Here is a 19,470-nt window from a genome sequence, read left to right on the forward strand (position 1 = left end):
GGTACAGGTTTAGGACGGCAATTCATAACTTATTGTCCTCTAATCCAGTGTTTTTCAACCACTGTGCCGCGGCACACTAGTGTACAGTGAGATATTGTCTGGTGTGCCATGGGAGATTATGTAATTTCACCTAATTGGGTTAAACATATTTTTGCAAACCAGTAATTATAATCCGCAAATGTGCCGTTGTTGAGTGTCTGTGCTGTCTAGAGATCGGCAGAGTTACCGTGTAATACTCTTCCATATCAGTAGGTGGCAGCAGGTAGCTAATTGCTTTGTAGATGTCAGGAACATGGTTTGTCGTGATCACAATATGCAGACGACAGCGGGAGGCAGTGTGCAGGTAAAATGTATCTAATGCTTAAACCAAAAATAAACAAAAGGTGAGTGTCCCTAAGAAAAGGCATTGAAGCTTAGGGATGGATATGCAAAACGAAGTTAAAACTGAACTGGCTGCAAAGTAAACAAAAACAGAATGCTGGACGACAGCAAAGACTTACAGTGCGTGGAGCAGCAGACGGCGTCCACAAAGTACATCCGTACAATTGCGGGAACAACTTTTTATTGTCAATATCGGCTGCTGAATTTCATTTTTTAATGTTTTCTGCTCGTGGTGTGCCTCGTGATTTTTTCAAACGGAAAAAAATGTGCCTTGGCTCAGAAAAGGTTGAAAAACACTGCTCTAATCCACTGTGGAAAATGGAAACCTATGTGACGGACAGCTCTGAGCGGAAAGGCAAGAATGAGATGATAGGGTGAGCGTGCTCATTCTTGTCTGGAGACCAAGCTTGCAGGGAAAAGTAGTCGAGAACAGAGGGGGGGAAAGTTTGACAGGAGAATCCAGAAGGTAGACACGCATTGCCACACACCCAATCAAACCTGAGGCCACACAACATCCACACAACAGCCGTCCAGCTATGTGTGAGAGTCTTCCAGAGCAAAGCAGAGGTCCCACAGGTAGCCTGTGCCTCTGACATCCTCACACACACAGCAAATAGTTGGGGGCCAGCATAGAAGTGGTGGTGGTGGCCATCAGATAGTCAGAGTGCTGCGATTGGAGGAGTAATAAGAGAGAGAGAAATTGACACAAACGCGACATACCCTGGCGTTTAACAATAACCCAGAGGAGGAGGCTCCCTGTGTAGGTAGCACAGGCGGTCGAGAAGACAGAAAAGGGAACAATGTTTGTTTTTGCACAAACCCACTCCCTGCAACACATTTATTAGACACTCTCCTTTGGCTTTTCACGCACACACCTAGGGGTGTAACGGTACGTCTATTTCTATTGAACCGTTTCGGTACGGAGGGTTCGGAGGTGTACCGAACGAGTTTCCACACGAACATATTAAGCTAAGCTAAAGTCTTAACAAGCTGCTCCGCTTCCTTCTGCCTGTCAGTCCTCTACACAGCACCCAGCATTGTCCCACCCACACAACCATCTGATTGGTTACAAACAGAGCGGTAACAGCCAATCAGCAGTGCGTATTCAGAGCGGTAACAGCCAATCAGCAGTGCGTATTCAGAGCGGTAACAGCCAATCAGCAGTGCGTGTTCAGAGCGCATGTAGTCAGTGCTTAGCGTTTAGCAGGTAAGCATCAGGCAGCGGACTCTCCCCAAATGATAGTAAACACCTCCCAGTCAACTACTAGTAACATCACTATGAGCCCGTTGACCTTCTAGAAATAGAAACTGCAGCTCAGCTCGCACGCAGTCCTGGCTTGAGGTGAAGGCTAATTCCCTTTTAGCGTAACGTTAGCTCATTTTGCGGTGTGTGTGTGTGTGTGTGTGTGTGTTACGGACAGCAAAGCCCTGTCTGTCTGTTATTTCACTTTACCTTTTTCTGTGTTGATTGAGCTGTGTTGAAGCAGCAAAAAAGGACATTATGTTAAATGAAGAGTTTCTGTCTCTGATAGTTGATATAATAATGTAAGTGCATCATTAAGCCTACATGAACTCCATGGTGTTCAGGGATGAATAGTCTCTCCTATTGCTATTGTACTATTTTTTCAGCTATAGTTACATGAATCATTAGTAATGCAGCAGCCTAGTTTGGAATGGCAGGGTCCCTGCTATCACATGTTGATAAAAATATAACATCTACATAATACAAATCAACTGCAGGCTTCCCAAATGCTGTGATAAATTAAGCATGATGAGTTGACTTGAAACTGTTTAATGTTGCACTTTTTATATGTAGAAGAAAAGTTTTGTCATTTTATTAAATCTGAGCAACAACTTGAGGCAGTTTAATGTGGATTAACGTGGGCAGAATTATTATATTGTTCCCAATGTTAAAAGGATAAAGCCATTGTTTATAAATTTGGTAAATAAATAACCAAAAAATGTATATTTTGTTGTTTTCTTACTGTACCGGAAATTAACCGAACCGTGACCTCTAAACCGAGATACGTACCGAACCGAAATTTTTGTGTACCGTTACACCCCTACACACACCGGACGCTAAAACACAGCTTTTTCTTTTACAATCGGGCTTTTAGTGTGTTCTACCTGCAAACGTGTGCATGCCAAGTCAAAATGTCCTTTATCGTATTTGTGAGCGTGACATGTCACCATACCCTCTGCTCGAGAGCCGTCTGCGTCTGTTGTCTGAGCAGCGTCTTCAGGGGTCCCGCCTCCTTGCCGGCACTGCCCCCACTGCCCATTCCTGGTCACAAAGAAGACATTCGAGCATCACTCGTTGCACGCAAGGGAGCGGACGCATTAGTAACAATGGACAGTGTTAAATATACAAGACTGAGGATACCAGCTCCGTGTTCACTCTCACACCACTAAGCCTTTACATAAGGGTGGAGGGAAAAAAACACCACGCCGCATGCTCGGATATTAGAATTTCCCCCGTTTCCCGTGTAGCGGAGATGTTAGACAGTGCAGTTATTTATGCACAGACTGTTAGATCAGAGTCAGTCGCACAGTGCTGTTACTGAGGTTCTGTGACAAATGACAGCAGCCATCTGTACCCGAGGCTGCCTGCAGAAAGTCTGCAGTGAAGGACACGTTCTTTCTCAGCAAGGCAGAATCTGAGTGGGTGGAGGTAGGAGGGGACAGGGCGGCGGCTCTGGGGGAACATCCAGGACCATTGCCCACCGAGCCAGAGAAGGACAGAGTGCCCGTGGAAAGGACGGGGGAGCTGGGGCAGAAGAAGATGCCGGGTCTACGTCTCACAGGCTGGGGCTCCTCTAACCAGCAGGAAATCAAAAGGAAAAGTGTTAAGGAAATACAAAATATTATAAATGGTCTTAAGAGAAAATGAGAGAAAAGAAATAGGAGGAAAAGGAGGAATTTGGGCTCCCTCCTTACAGGTAACCTTTCTACTGCACTGTAGCAGCTTCATCCAGTTGGTCATTCACATTTCAATTGACCAAGTGAAGGGGATCTACCTCATTCATATATATCATTTATATTGATTTATTTATGAATGGGACGTTTTTGTTAACAAGTTAAAGGTGTTTAATGATAATACAAGCATGTTTAACACATATAGATTCCTTTCTTTCATGAAGACAAGAATATAAGTTGGTGTATGACCTGATTGTGATGACTTGCATTGATTGGAATCAGACAGTAGTGATGATAACGTCCGCATTTTCAAACGGAGGAGAAAAAATTCCTCCTTTCTGTCCAATACCACATGAAAATGGTTGGTTTTGGCCATCTTATTTGTCCAGTTTCCATACTCCTTTTTATACACTTTACAAGAAATACATCGGCGGCAAACTCTGTAGCTTTTATTGTGACTATAGGAACTATGCAGTCGGTCTTTAGAGTTTTGAGAGCAGGTACGGCACGAGAGTCTGTTGAAATAAAAAGTGTTTATCGCCTTCCTGTCATTCATTTTTTCTTAATAATGATCTGGCAGCAGCCAGCGTCATCTCACAAGACCCTCGGGTGCCGTGAATGTCAATCAAGTGACGAAAAGTGACATTTTGGTGAAGATTGAGGATCGCTAATTTTTAGGTTTATTTTTTTAATGACAAGCGACTGACACACCCTCCGTCATCGACCGGTAGCTCGCGATTGACGTAATGGGCACCTCTGTATCAAAGAAACCCACAATTTACTTATTTTCATGTGATTGACCCCCAAAGTAAGGAGACAATTTTTTTAAAGAGATGGATGGCAGGTACACTGCAAAAACTGAAATGTAAGTAAGATTAAATATCTCAAATAAGGGTGATATTTGCTTATTTTCTGTCTAATAAGATAATTCTTCTCACTAAGCAGATTTTATGTTAGTGTTTTTTACTTGTTTTAAGGGTTTTGGTCCTAAATGATCTCAGTAAGATATTTCAGCTTGTTGCTGAGATTTGATGACCTATATTGAGTAAAACATGCTTGAAACTAGAATATCAACTGTTGCAAAGCTGTGTCATCAACACTCACAAGTATAAAACTGCTTTTTTAAAGTAATCATTTCTTATTTCAAGCATGAAAAAAAAAATCATAACTTTGACACAATTGTGTCTCATAATTAAAACAGATGACAGCCAAATGGACTTTGCTGTTTTATTTTCAATGAAACAATAGAAAATACGTACTCATATAGTAGTACAGTTGGCACAGTACAGTAAACTGACAGTTAATATTTAAACATTTAACATGTGACATTTCTAACAATTTTGAACAGAAATAGTTCATGCACATTCAGATAAATTCTTCAAAATTACAATTAAAACATTTTTGGCCAGGGGCCGGGCTGTTTATATGCACACTAATTGACTGAAAGAGCACGCACTTGGCGCGATGATGTCATGTTATCCATGGATAAATGCATTTTTAGACAATATGATTTGCCTGAGCGGCTAGGAGACCCCAAGAGCAACAAGCGGTTGCCTTGTTGCCTTTCCATTAAGAACAATAAATTAGTTTTTAGTATAAATTTGCTGGTTTCAAGAAATGTAATGCTGAGCGCATATCATTATATCAAGATAATGGCACTAGCATTTACTTAATTTAAGAATATTTTTCAACATAATGAGCAAAAAGGTCTTCTTTTTTTTTTCTACCAAGAATTCGATTCGAATTTGAATCGCGATTCTCACGTTGTGCAATTCAGAATCGATTCTCATTTAAAAAAAATCTATTTAAAAAAAAAAGGTTTTAATTAATCAATCCAACAAAACAATACACAGCAATACCATAACAATGCAATCCTATTCCAAAACCAAACCCGACCCAGCAACACTCAGAACTGCAATAAACAGAGCAATTGAGAGGAGACACAAACACCACACAGAACAAACCAAAAGTAGTGAAACAAAAATGAATATGATCAACAACAGTATCAATATTAGTTACAATTTCAACATAGCAGTGATTAAAAATCCCTCATTGACATTATCATTAGACATTTATAAAAAAAAAAAGAACAATAGTGTGACAGTGGCTTACACTTGCATCGCATCTCATAAGGTTGACAACACACTGTGTCCAATATTTTCACAAAGATAAAATAAGTCATATTTTTGGTTCATTTAATAGTTAAAACAAATTTACATTATTACAATCAGTTGATAAAACATTGTCCTTTACAATTATAAAAGCTTTTTACAAAAATCTACTACTCTGCTTGCATGTCAGCAGACTGGGGTAGATCCTGCTGAAATACATGTATTGAATGAATAGAGAATCCTTTTGAATCGGGAAAAAAACGTTTTTGATCCGAGAATCGTGTTGAATTGAAAAAAAAAATCGATTTTGAATCGAATCGGGACCCCAAGAATCGATATTGAATCGAATCGAGGGACACCCAAAGATTCACAGCCCTATTAGTGATATATACTTATTTGAAGTATCTTTGGGTTCATTGAAGTTAGCTAATTTTACTTGTTTTGGAAAGCCAAATGTTCTTGTTCTATTGGCAGATAATTTTGCTTTGTTCAAATAAAATACCCCTAATTTTTGTATAGTTTTTGAACACTGACTTTTTGCAGTGTGGCCTCCCACTTCGGGGCTCGCATAGTTAATGAGCTGGACGTGACGTCAAGTGTATGCAACCTATGGCAGAAAAGAGCAGTGTAAAGCCATATAGGTACTGTGCAGTGGAAAAAAGGGCAAAAGCTCTCCATTTACAGAATATGGCATTTAAGAAGCGTTTCCTTCAAATCTACGTATAACCAACGGGGTATGCCTGCAACTAACTTAGCCATGACAGCTACTTAAGAACCTAAGATCAACAACAGCCCCTGATGAGACACAGTCCATCCATCCATTTTCTATACAGCTAAATTCTCATTAAGGTCACGGGTTAGCTGGAGCCTATCCCAGCTGACTTTGGGCGAAAAGCGGCGAACATCCTAGACAGGTCGCCAGTCAATCGCAGCACACATATAGACAATCAACCATTCACACTCACCGTATTACTTTTGGACAATTTAGAGTCTTTAATTAACCTAAAATGCACATCTTTGTAATGTGGGAGTAAGTCGGAGTACCAGGAGAAAACCCACTCACGCACGGGGAGAACATGCAATGCAACATGTGCTTCTGCAAAGACACCACAAAAGACTAGGACAAAACTAATGCATGTGCTGCATCTCCATCATTGTGCACTAACACTTTATCTTTACATTGTCTCAAGTAGATGCAGAAGACACTAGGCCACCAAACAAAAGCTGGATCACATGACAAAATAAATGAGCATGAATAATATGAAATAATAATCATCGTCATAAGAATAAAATTAAAATAAACCAGAGAAGCACCTCAGTGTAGTGTCAGAGGAGGGCTAGATGGACGGATGGGAAAGGGAGGCGTATGCAAGGGTGGGGGTCCTCATGTGCTTACCCGTCTTGGGCGTCAAACTGAGGTCTGTGTCTGATGATGAGGACTGGCGGCTGCATGGCTTGGAAGGAGAGAAGGGGGGAGGAGAGGACGAGGAGGTGGGAAGGGCTTTGAAAGGGGTAGGCGGGCCGGATGACGAGGGAAGGTCCTCACCAAATACCGGCCTGGCGGGAGAATATGACACACACATCAGTCACGGCCTCACCCTGTGTGTGTTTAACATATGGATGAGTAAACCGTTCAAATGAGAAGGTTACTTTTGGTTATGTGCCATGTTTGCTTCGTGGGAGGTGTGTTGGAGGTGCTACTTATGGCTAGAGAATGAAAAAAAGCAAGCGTGAAAAGCACAAAAGAAAGACAAAGAAACACAAATGTACAAAAACACAGACATACAGAACTTAGAAGAAGCAACTAAACACAAGTAGGTCAGGTCTAAGCAGGACAACTGAAGCACGTGTCCCAGGGGAGTAAGTCACAGGTCACATGACCGTCAGAGGGCGACAAAGGTTGTTCTCAAAACTATTTTAGCAGCAATCTTATACGTTTAATTAAGTACACCTGCACTACCTAACGAAGTCCTATGACAGTAACAAAATATTGTAACAGAGTGCACACACACAACATTACACCAACCTCTCTAAAAATGAACCCTAATGTTGATACCGAAACCTTACTGGGACTCATTTGCCAATCCCTAGTGGCCCATTTGGCAGGAGAAGCGATGTGAAGCTGGTATCTAGTCATTAGATGTTATCCTATATTTATACAGTATCTTACAAAAGTGAGTACAGCCCTCACATTTCAGCAAGCGTGTTCTTCTCAAGGGACAACACTATAGCATTTGAATATCAGTGTACAGATTTTATTATACTGTCGATTTCCTATCAACACACAACTATTATTGTCTAAAGCTGGCAACACAAGTGAGCACCAAGATAATTTTGCCTGTCCTCATGTGTCCTCTCTGGGGGTGCATGAGTGCTGCCAGCACTGAAGAGCGACAACAATAACGCAACGCTTTTCAAGTAATGGTGTTGTAAAGTTTGAACTGGTAATCAGATTACCCGTTACTAGTAAAAATACACTTCTATCCCTAACACTGGTGCTGACCCTAAAGACACAAGTTTACTCTGAGATGTACACAATTGTGTTGGCAGCTATCTGCTCTGTTTCGCTCATTTTAATGGGATAGTAGACAGTAGCTAGACACTGACTACTCTAAACTTTTCCTATGTTTTATTTCTATTGTATTATCCCTTGAGAAGATTTTTCAAATGCTTGCTGAAATGTAAAACATCAAGTATCCCTACATTTACATCCTTCCCTGCCTCTGCGTACCAGAGAAGATGAGTGTGGGAACAGAGACAGAGAAGTTCTGGGACAGTCTCTGGGCGCTGCACACCGAATGCACGGGGCTGTTGTGGGTCGAGCGGCATCCGTGGGCTAAGGGAGACCTGGGCCAATCAGCGCGGAGGCGGAGAGAGAGCGAGACGACCGGTTTGTTGGACACACAGTAAGAATTGTGTCAGTCCCAGTGGTGCAGCCAGAGAGAAGGAAATAAAGATAGGCACACAACAACTTACAACACAGCATTGGCAATAGGGTGAAAAGTGGGTTTGTTTCCACGGTCTTTCTGTAAGCCAAGCCTCACTTGAACATGAACATGCACGCCAGGGATGCAAACACAACAGGGCTAAAATGACTAACAATCTCCAAGCATGTACACTACAAATGTTTGTAGCTATCCACTCTGTTTTTTTCCTTGTTGGCATTTCCTCCCAATAACTATAGATACAGTCGTGGTCAAAAGTGTACATACACTTGTAAAGAACATAATGTCATGGCTGTCTTGAGTTTCCAATCATTTCTACAACTCTTGTTTTTTTGTGATAGAGTGATTGGAGCACATTTTTGTTTCATCTGACACCACATGGACAAAGATAAGACCTTCTGGAGGAAAGTTCTGTGGTAAGATGAAACAAAAATTGAGCCGTTTGGCCCCAAGACCCATACCAGCAATATGTTTGGAGGAGAAAAGGTGAGGCCTTTAATCCCAGGAACACACTTCCTACCATCAAGCATGGTGGTGGTAGTATTATGCTCTGGGCCTGTTTTGCTGCCAATGGGACTGGTGCTTTACAGAGAGTAAATGGGACAATGAAAAAGGAGGATTACCTCCAAGTTCTTCAGGACAAGCTAAAATCATCAGCCCGGAGGTTGGGTCTTGGGCGCTGTTAGAATAATTGTAAGTTATCACAAAAACTTTGTGTTACATTGAGTGTCTGGTGAGAAGACAAAAGCTGTCTTTGGAACCTACCAAGAGTAAGGCTCGTAAAACTCCACTGTGTAGGGAGTTGGGAAGCAAAATGAAGGTGTTGTTTTCTTTCATGTATGGTAATCAACAGAACGATATTGTTCTAACGCAAGGACTTCAAAGCGGAGAGGAAGCAGGACCAGACTCCCCTCCAGGCGACCTCTTCTTGAACCTCCTTTTTGAACAGTTTTACGAAAGTCTTTTTGAACTATTTTACGACCTCTTCTTTTTAACTGTTCGGTAACCAAAGGCAACGCTGTTTACGACCTACTTCCCTCTGGAAGCAGCTGTGGTCATGTGGTCTGAGAAAGTCAAATAAAGAAGGAGGAGTACAATCTTTCGCCAGAGCGTGCTGAGATCCTGTACAAGGGTACAGTGTAGAGGCGACTCTTCTCAATTGAGTCCAAATTGAATTCTGTCTCTGATTAATTATTTTCCTCTTGTCTTGTTTAATAGATGTCATCAATGTTTGAACCGGACAGCGCAGTTGGGTGTTCCAGAAGGACAATGACCCCAAACACACGTCAAAAGTGGTAAAGGAATGGCTAAATCAGGCTAGAATGAAGGTTTTAGAATGGCCTTCCCAAAGTCCTGACTTGAACGTGTGGACAATGCTGAAGAAACAAGTTCATGTCAGAAAACCAACACATTTAGCTTAACTGCACCAATTTTGTCAAGAGGAGTGGTCAAAAATTCAAGCAGAAGCTTGCCAGAAGCTTGTGGATGGCTACCAAAAGCGCCTTATTGCAGTGAAACTTGCCAAGGGACATGTAAGCAAATAACATTGCTGTATGTATACTTTTGACCCAGCACATTTGCTCACATTTTCAGTGGACCCATAATAAATTCATAAAAGAACCAAACTTCATGAATGTTTTTTTGTGACCAACAAGTATGTGCTCCAATCACTCTATCACAAAAAAATAAGAGTTGTAGAAATGATTGGAAACTCAAGACAGCCATGACATGATGTTCTTTACAAGTGTATGTCCACTTTTGACCACGACTGTACCTTCTGTATGTGTGATTGAGAAGTGGTTCCATCCCTGAGACGCGACAACACACAAGCATACCAGCAGAGTGCAGCAGCAGACCAAATGGAGTGGGTCAGAACATGCTCACTAAATACTATTAGGAGGCAGCACTAAACCGTGCAGAGAGCAGTAAGCCATGCAAGAGCAGACAAAGGAAGGTGGGTAAAAATGTTGGTTTGTGTGCATGTGTGTGTGTGTGTACTGTACGTGTGTGTGTCTCAGGATAATAGTTTCGAGATGCAATACAGGTGGTACAATAGATAATGAACAAATACTGAGACACACACAGGAGAAAAGACTTTAGACAGATGTTTTGCCCACATACACTCCCTCTCATGCTAAATATCATATCTATTCTCAAACACTTGCACATAATAGTCATGCTCTGTTCCTACTCACTCCTTTCCATCCTTAGAAGGGGAATTGCAGGCGTTGGAGGCAGGAGCGGTGCTCGGGTGGATGTGTGTCGTGGTGATGGTGGAGGGGATGTTGCCCGTGCCTCCGGAGCTGAGTTTTTCCAGTGTGCATGCGGTACCTATGGCCCGCACAACCAGGCCCGACTCTCCTTCCAGGTCAAAACACTGCAGGTAGCCCACCACGGCGTTCCCCCCCATCTCTAGTACTTTGAGCCCTATTTTCCTCTGCAGCTCTCCTAGACATACACAGGCATCAACATGAGATGAAGCCTACAAGGATTTCATTTGGTTGCAATCATTTCCCCTACCAGACATAAGAGAGATGAGCCTTTGGCGAGCTTCGTTGGAGGCTCGAGGAGTTCTGATGCGGTCAATCCACTGATACTCCGGATCTTCGTTCACCACTAGTTCCTCCACAAAGCCATGGACCATCACTGCACGGTAATAGCGAGGAATGGATGGGGCTGCCATGCAAAAGTGACACAAATGCACAATAAAAATTGACATATTTTATGTTTGAAAATCACAATCTTACGGAATATAGTGAAATCTTGGGACGCCTCATGCCCTACAAATTCTGAATTATACCATCATTTTTGGGGAAAGCATGCTTCTACAGTTATTCCAAAATTGTGTAATTAGTAGGGGTGTAACGGTACATGTATTTGCATTGAACCGTTTCGGTACGGGGGCTTCGGTTCGTTCCGGAGGTGTACCGAACGAGTTTCCACGCGGACATATTAAGTAGCGTAACGCACGTTGTGTAGACAATGCACACTGAGGCACAACACACGGCATGCTAGCAGTTAACAGGCTACGATAGACTGACCATACGTCCTCTTTTCACCGGACATGTCCTCTTTTGCGGAGCTGTCCGGGCGGAGTTTCTTAAATGCCTCAAATGTCCGGCATTTTGAGTTAGGGTTTCGTGTATTTTCAATGTACGTTCAGGGTTAAGAAGGGGTTAAAAACAAAACAAATTGTGCGAGCAGCAGCATTGGTGAGGGAGAGGCAGAGACAGAGAGAGTGAGAGAGTTATGATAAACGAGCATGCGTCGCCAGGCTCTGCTTTTTATCCATAGATTTATCACATTTAATTTTTTATTATCTATAGCAGGGGTGTCAAAAGTGTGGCCCGAGGCCATTTGTGGCCCACAGCTAATGTTTTAAAGGCCCACGGCACATTCTAAAAATACTATTAAAATAAACAAAAACATAGCAAAAGATAAAAAAGTTTGAAGGTTAAATGTAATTTAGAAAAAGTTGCAATGTTGAGTAAAAAAACAAAGCTGTTTTTTTTCTTTCAAACTGTCATTGCTCAAAACATAATATTGAATCAAAATCAATGTCATTATCAATTATTGACCTATTCAAGGTTCCCATTACTTCACATCAAATATTCCACTAAGAAAAATATTTTTGGTGGAAGGTTTTGCAAATTTGGTAAATAAATAACCCAAAAATGTATACTTTGTTGTTTTCTTACTGTACCGAAAATGAACCGAACCGTGACCTCTAAACCGAGGTACGTACCGAACCAAAATTTTTGTGTACCGTTACACCCCTAGTAATTAGTAAATCTGTCATGCATGATGTCTAGGGATGTACAGATCAACCATATGATAAACTGCTGTAAATCCACTACAGTTAACATTGCCGTTTCAAACGTTACTGATTACTGCACTTTAAAAAAGCCAGGGTGATACTGCTCATTAACTGGACAAGCAGACAGCACGCTAATTGCTCACTTGCTTAAATGTGAACACGAATACAAGACACATTAATTCATGTCTTTCCCCATACAAGCCTCATACCCAAGGACAGTGTTTTTCAACCTTTTTTGAGCCAAGGCACATTGTTTCCATTGAAAAAATGCAGAAGCACACCACCAGCAGAAAACATAAAAAAATTAAACTCATCAGACAGTAAAAAGTTATTCTGGCAATTGTTGGATATGAATTCAAACCATAACTAAGCATGCATCACTATAGTTCTTGTCTCAAAGTAGGTGTACTGTCACGACCTGTCAAATCACGCCGTGACTTTATATTTAGAGTTTTCCTGTGTATAGTGTTTTAGTTCTTGTCTTGTGCTCCAATTTTGGTGGCTTTTCCTGTTTTGTTGGTATTTTCCTGTAGCAGTTTAATTTCTTACCTGAGCGCTATTCCCTGCACATGCTTTGTTTTAGCAATCAAGACCATTTCAGTTGTTTTTATCCTCCTTTGTGTAGACATTGTTAATTGTCATGTCATATTCGGATGTACTTTGTGGACGCCGTCTGCTCCACACGCTGTAAGTCTTTGCTGTTGTCCAGCATTCTGTTTTTGTTTACTTTGTCTCCTGTTCAGGTTTAGTTTCATTCTGCATAGCCTTCCCTAAGCTTCAATGCCTTTTCTTAGCGACACTCGCCTCCTGTTTATTTTTGGTTTAAGCATTAGATATCTTTTGACCTGCCGCTGTCGTCTGCATATTGTGATCATGACAAAGCAATTAGCTACATGCTGCCACCTACTGATATGGATGAGTATTACACGGTTACTCTGCCGAGCTCCAGACAGCACAGACACTCAACAACGGCACATTATTTGCGTATCATAATTACTGGTTTGCAAAAAATATTTTTAACCCAATTAGGTGAAATGACAATCTCCCACGGCCCTAGGACATTGCTGTCTGAGCAACTAGATGTTCAATTGTGCACATTGAATCTACAGGCTGTGATGCCTTAGAACAGAGTGGTAGATGTGAGGGTCTACACACAGATGTGACTACAACAGGTAATAGAAACCGTTTTGCCTTTATCATTGAGAAACACATTAAAAATTTAACAGATTAAAACAGTAGAATACAAACATATTTAAAACACTCACATACAATATAATGGCTCTTAAGAGAACAGAGCAATATTTAATGTTTATTCTGCCAAGGAATGTATATTTAAAGGCCTCAATGCATATTTTAGGGAACAGTTTTGAAATAAACAAAGATTTTCCTCTTTGCCATAACCTTCATTATTTTTTTCTAACAAATGCACAACATTGAAAGTGCAGTCCGCCAAACAGATCACATTGCAGTGGCCTTGCGGAAACTATGTCCGTGTATTTAAAGTTCTGGGCACACCATACGGCTCGGATTGTATCGATTTTAATCATTTTACTCCTCAAACCATTAATAAAAGCACCAGAATATAATTTTTTACTTATTGAATATACAACTCAATGGATTAATCGTCACAGCTCTATATTATGTGTGCCATTTTGGAATGACGTAGCTCAGATGTTAGAGCGGCCGTGCCAGCAACTCGAGGGTTCCTGGTTTGATTCCGGCTTCCGTCATCTTTAAGGCATCCGTCGTGTCCTTGGGCAAGACACTTCACCCACCTTGCTCCCAGTGCACCTCACATTGGTGTGTGTATGAACGTTTGCTGGTGGTCAGAGGGGCAGCTGTGGCTACAAATGTAGCTTACCACCATCATAGTGTGAATGTGGAGTGAATGAATGATGGGTTCTCAGTTCTCTGTGAAGCGCTACGAGTGTGTAGAAATAAGCTATATAAATCTAATCCTTTATTCTTCTTTTTACAAACTGTGTTTAAAAGTGTGTGTATAAGTACATTATGTGCACATTCAACTTTACTGTGATAATAATGATAACCCAGGTGTCATAGGAGATGTCACACAACAAATCTCGTCTTGGATTACACCATTTGAGACAAGCACATTCAAAGCCGCAAAACACCAGCGCCATCCCAATACTGATTACATTTTAAACTGGTTAAATTATTTTAACACTTGTGTGACAAGTAACCATGAGCCTTTTACATTACTTTTAGGTTTAACATATTTGTAGACTTCTTTGAGCTTTAAGAATGTTGAAAAGTTATTTTGAAATGGTCTGTACTGCCAATGAAGGTTATGTGATGGCGATGAGTTTGTTGGTCAAACTCACTGCAGAAGAACTTGACTCCACAGGACGATTGTCTGAAGCGGTTCAAGTCGTTGAAGAGCTCCACTTTGACAAGGATGTTAATCTCCCCACGAATGCCTAGCAACAAATAACGGGGACGACTTAATAACAATAAGAGATAGTACACATGAGAGTGTCAGTCATCACATAAGAGTTGCTTCAGGTACCATGGATAGTATCGTAGATGGGAAACCAGCCAGAGATGACAGAGGCGGCCTCACTGCACAGCAGTGGGTCGATGTCGATGTAAACCTTGCCTATGGCGTCGTTTGCGCTGTAAGTGTCATGGTCCAACACTGTGATCTGCAGTGGCTCATCCTGCAGGTCCTCATCGTCCACCTACATACCCAAAGAAGCAGTGTGAATATTACGTCAAGTCATGGCGATCAATAAACCTTAAAATGTCATTTAATTTGCACTATTTATGCTAGGTTCACACCAACGGCGCTTTGACGGCGCTTTAAAGCGGCATGCAAAGCGGCGTTAAAGCGTAACAAAGCCTGATTAAAGCGTGAGGGTCGTAATGGATCGTGGGAAAGCTTGTAGTGAAGCGGGACATGCTGCAAGTTCGCCAAATTTTTTTAAACAGTTTAAAAAAATTTGGCGCTCTGTCAAGAATGGAATAAAGCGCCGAGAGCGTATCAAAGCGTGACAAAGCCTGACAAAGCTCAGCAAAGCTTGACTCAAAGCGTAGGAAAGCTTAACAGATCTTGGTTCAAAGCGCAATAGGAAGGAAGTGACTGTGATCTTGACTAGTGACATTGAAACTTTATGTAAAACCAACACAGGATTACAAATCCATTCTCTTTTGTATCATTGCCTTTTTTATACGATGATCATTGTTTCTGTTCTTCTGCTGTTTGATGTTGCAGTTTGACATTACTGTCTATAATTTTTCTGTATGAGAATGTTAATAATAAAGAGAATATGTTACGTTTAAAAGAAAAGCCTTTTATTATTGTCAACTAGCATAAGAAATGAAAGATAGATATTTATTTAGATGACAAAGAAATAAAAGAAATGAAGATATAAAACATAATATAACGAAAAAAAAGAGAAATTTAAAAAATAAATGAATATAAAAAATGTGTGGAAAACAGTATACTGAGTTTTTCACATTTTTTTCTTATTTTTGTTTTAACAATGCACAACAGAGCTTGATAATCGTGTCAGAGCCTGATTTAAAGCGTCAGGATCGCATCAAAGCGTAATATAGTTCAATAAAGCGTAATAAAACGTATCAAAGCGTGATTTAAAGCGTATCAAAGCGGCATCAAATCGTGAGGAACGGTAACAAAGCGGCAACTAATTCGTATCAGAGCGTATCAAAGCATAACATTACTTCGGAGATCGGGATATTCGTGGAAAAATTGACAAAAATGACGGCGCTTTGCTCGCCGCTTGAAAGCGCGGCAAGCGCCGTTGGTGTGAACCAGGCATTACCTTTTTAATTATGCTATAACACAGGTGGTGCCCACACTTTTTCTGCAGGCGAGCTACTTCTCAATTGACCAAGTGGAGGGGATCTACCTCATTCATATACATAACTTATATTTATTTATTTATGAAGGAGTTTTTTGTTAACAAGTTAAAGGTGTTTAATGATAATCAAGCATGTTTAACATTCCTTTCTTTCATGAAGACAAGAACATAAGTTGTTGTATGACCTGATTGTGATGACTTGCATTGATAGGAATCAGACAGTAGTGATGAGAAAGTCCACATTTTCAAATGGAGGAGAACGAAAGTCCTCCTTTCTGTCCAACACCACATGAAAGTGCTTGCTTTTAAGAATCTTATTTGTCCAGCTTTCATAATCGTTTTTATACACTTTACAAGAAATACATTGGCGGCAAACTCCGTAGCTTGCCAGCTTTCTGAGACTCTTATTTTGTTAGCGCAGGCAGTATGAAGCAGCGCTTTTATTGTGAAGACAGGAACTGTGCAGTCGGTCTTCAAAAGAGTTTTGACGGCAGGTACGGCGCAAGAGTCTGTTGTGAAATAAGAAGCGTTTCACGCCTTCCTGTCGGTCATTTTTTCTTAATAATGATCCAGCAGCAGCCAGCGTCATCTAACAAGACCCTAGGGTGCCGTGAATGTCAAACAAGTGACGAAAGTGACATCTTGGTTTAGAATGATGATCGCTACTAGTGGCCTGTGAAAAGAGCATTACAAGGAAATGGATATCCCAGGAGAGCCCAACTTTGAAGCGATGGATGAAAATCACAATGGACATATATAAAATGGAGAAGATAATTGCCTTTATTAATTATAAATTGGCTTAAGGCTCTGGATGTTGTGGGGCTGTCTTGGTTGACAAGACTCTGCAGCATCGCGTGGACATCGGGGGCGGTACCTCTGGATTGGCAGACCGGGGTGGTGGTTCCTCTCTTTAAGAAGGGGAACCGGAGGGTGTGATCCAACTATTGTGGGATCACACTCCTCAGCCTTCCCGGTAAGGTCTATTCAGGTGTACTGGAGAGGAGGCTACGCCGGATAGTCGAACCTCGGATTCAGGAGGAACAGTGTGGTTTTCGTCCTGGTCGTGGAACTGTGGACCAGCTCTATACTCTCGGCAGGGTCCTTGAGGGTGCATGGGAGTTTGCCCAACCAGTCTACATGTGCTTTGTGGACTTGGAGAAGGCATTCAACCGTGTCCCTCGGGAGGTCCTGTGGGGAGTGCTCAGAGAGTATGGGGTATCGGACTGTCTGATTGTGGCTGTCCGCTCCCTGTACGATCAGTGTCAGAGCTTGGTCCGCATTGCCAGCAGTAAGTCGGACATGTTTCCAGTGAGGGTTGGACTCCGCCAAGGCTGCCCTTTGTCACCCATTCTGTTCATAACTTTTATGGACAGAATTTCTAGGTGCAGTCAAGGCGTTGAGGGGATCCGGTTTGGTGGCTGCAGGATTAGGTCTCTGCTTTTTGCAGGTGATGTGGTCCTGATGGCTTCATCTGGCCAGGATCTTCAGCTCTCACTGGATCGGTTCGCAGCAGAGTGTGGAGCGACTGGGATGAGAATCAGCACCTCCAAGTCCGAGTCCATGGTTCTCGCCTGGAAAAGGGTGGAATGCCATCTCCGGGTTGGGGAGGAGACCCTGCCCCAAGTGGAGGAGTTCAAGTACCTCGGAGTCTTGTTCACGAGTGAGGGAAAAGTGGATCGTGAGATCGACAGGCGGATCGGTGCGGCATCTTCAGTAATGCGGACGCTGTATCGATCCGTTGTGGTGAAGAAGGAGCTGAGCCGGAAGGCAAAGCTCTCAATTTACCGGTCGATCTACGTTCCCATCCTCACCTATGGTCATGAGCTTTGGGTTATGACCGAAAGGACAAGATCACGGGTACAGGCGGCCGAAATGAGTTTCCTCCGCCGGGTGTCGGGGCTCTCCCTTAGAGATAGGGTGAGAAGCTCTGCCATCCGGGGGGAGCTCAAAGTAAAGCCACTGCTCCTCCACATCGAGAGGAGCCAGATGAGGTGGTTCGGGCATCTGGTCAGGATGCCACCCGAACGCCCCCCTCGGGAGGTGTTTAGGGCACGTCCAACCAGTAGGAGGCCACAGGGAAGACCCAGGACACGTTGGGAAGATTATGTCTCCCGGCTGGCCTGGGAACGCCTCGGGATCCCCCGTGAGGAGCTGGACGAAGTGGCTGGGGAGAGGAAAGTCTGGGCTTCCCTGCTTAGGCTGCTGCCCCCGCGACCCGACCTCGGATAAGCGGAAGATAGATGGATGGATGGATGGATGGATGGATGGATATATATATATATATATATATATATATATATATATATATATATATATATATATATATATATATATATATATATATCCGAAAATGCATAATAAAGAAGGAAAAAAACATATATAAGTCGCACTGGAGTATAAGTCCCATTTTTGGGGGAAATTTATTTGATAAAAGCCAACACCAAGAATAGACATTTGAAAGGCAATTTAAAATGTCTAAAGAATAGTGAACAACAGGCTGAATAAGTGTACGTTATATGGGGCATAAATTACCAACTGAGAAGGTGCCTGGTATGTTAACGTAACATATTATGGTAAGAGTCATTCAAATAACTATAACATATAGAACATGCTATACGTTTACCAACAATCTGTCACTCCTAATCGCTAAATCCCATGAAATCTTATACGTCTAGTCTCTTACGTGAATGAGCTAAATAATATTATTTGATATTTTACACTAATGTGTTAATCATTTCACACATAAGTCGCTCCTGAGTATAAGTCGCACCCCCCGGCCAAACTTTGAAAAAAACTGCGACTCATAGTCCGAAAAATACAGTGTATATATATATATATATGTTTATATTATTTTATTTTATTTCTGATTATTATTATTATTAATAATGTATTATTTTTTATTTATTTAATTGATGTATTTGCAAATATTACTTTGTTTTTCTGCTGTTTCTTTCTTTTATTGGGGGAGAGGGGATGGTTGGGATACAAACAAAGAATATTTTGACATTTAGGGCAGACAACAGATATATGATGTATGTGAATATGATGTAATGGATAGGAATGTCTGATGCTGGATGTCAATAAAAATAAAATAAAATAAAAAAAGAATGATGATCACTAATTTTTAGGTCAATTTTTTTTATGCCTGGCTGGCGATGGACTGACACACCCGCCACCATCGACCGATGGTTATTAAAATATATGACTATGTAGCTCTCATAGCTATACTGGCATTGCTCATGTCACGCTTCTTGGAGCCACACAGCTCATTAGAATTAAAGCTCCAGACGAACAAAACCACATGTTTCCAATAGGGTTGTACAGTATACCGGTATTGGTATAGTACCGCGATAATAATGAATCATATTCGGTACTATACCGCTTCTAAAAAGTACCGTACCGTACCGTACCAACACTAGTTTCCAGTAGGGCTTAGTGAAAGCACTTTTAAACTGTAC

General features: G+C 41.6%; 1 protein-coding gene across 15 annotated transcripts in view; it reads right to left on the reverse strand.

The window, feature by feature from the left end:
- The window catches only part of c2cd5 (C2 calcium dependent domain containing 5), a 61,425-nt gene that overhangs the window by 36,767 nt on the left and 5,188 nt on the right, over positions 1–19,470 (reverse strand). For 5 of the 15 annotated variants that reach the window (XM_062061201.1, XM_062061206.1, XM_062061202.1 and 2 more), the window contains exons 4-11: positions 14,698–14,869; positions 14,513–14,608; positions 10,874–11,029; positions 10,549–10,801; positions 6,805–6,965; positions 2,979–3,197; positions 2,577–2,665; positions 1,102–1,137 (exon numbers count right to left, since the gene is read on the reverse strand). In XM_062061201.1, the coding sequence (XP_061917185.1) occupies positions 1,102–1,137; positions 2,577–2,665; positions 2,979–3,197; positions 6,805–6,965; positions 10,549–10,801; positions 10,874–11,029; positions 14,513–14,608; positions 14,698–14,869 (1,182 nt within the window). Of the gene's footprint in view, positions 1–1,101; positions 1,138–2,576; positions 2,666–2,978; positions 3,198–6,804; positions 6,966–8,139; positions 8,256–10,548; positions 10,802–10,873; positions 11,030–14,512; positions 14,609–14,697; positions 14,870–19,470 lie in introns of all 15 variants that reach the window. The other 10 variants (XM_062061214.1, XM_062061209.1, XM_062061211.1 and 7 more) reach the window with 5 other exon arrangements.

This window comes from Entelurus aequoreus, linkage group LG10 (genome assembly GCF_033978785.1).
Source record: "Entelurus aequoreus isolate RoL-2023_Sb linkage group LG10, RoL_Eaeq_v1.1, whole genome shotgun sequence".
In the NCBI taxonomy this organism is placed as follows: domain Eukaryota; kingdom Metazoa; phylum Chordata; class Actinopteri; order Syngnathiformes; family Syngnathidae; genus Entelurus; species Entelurus aequoreus.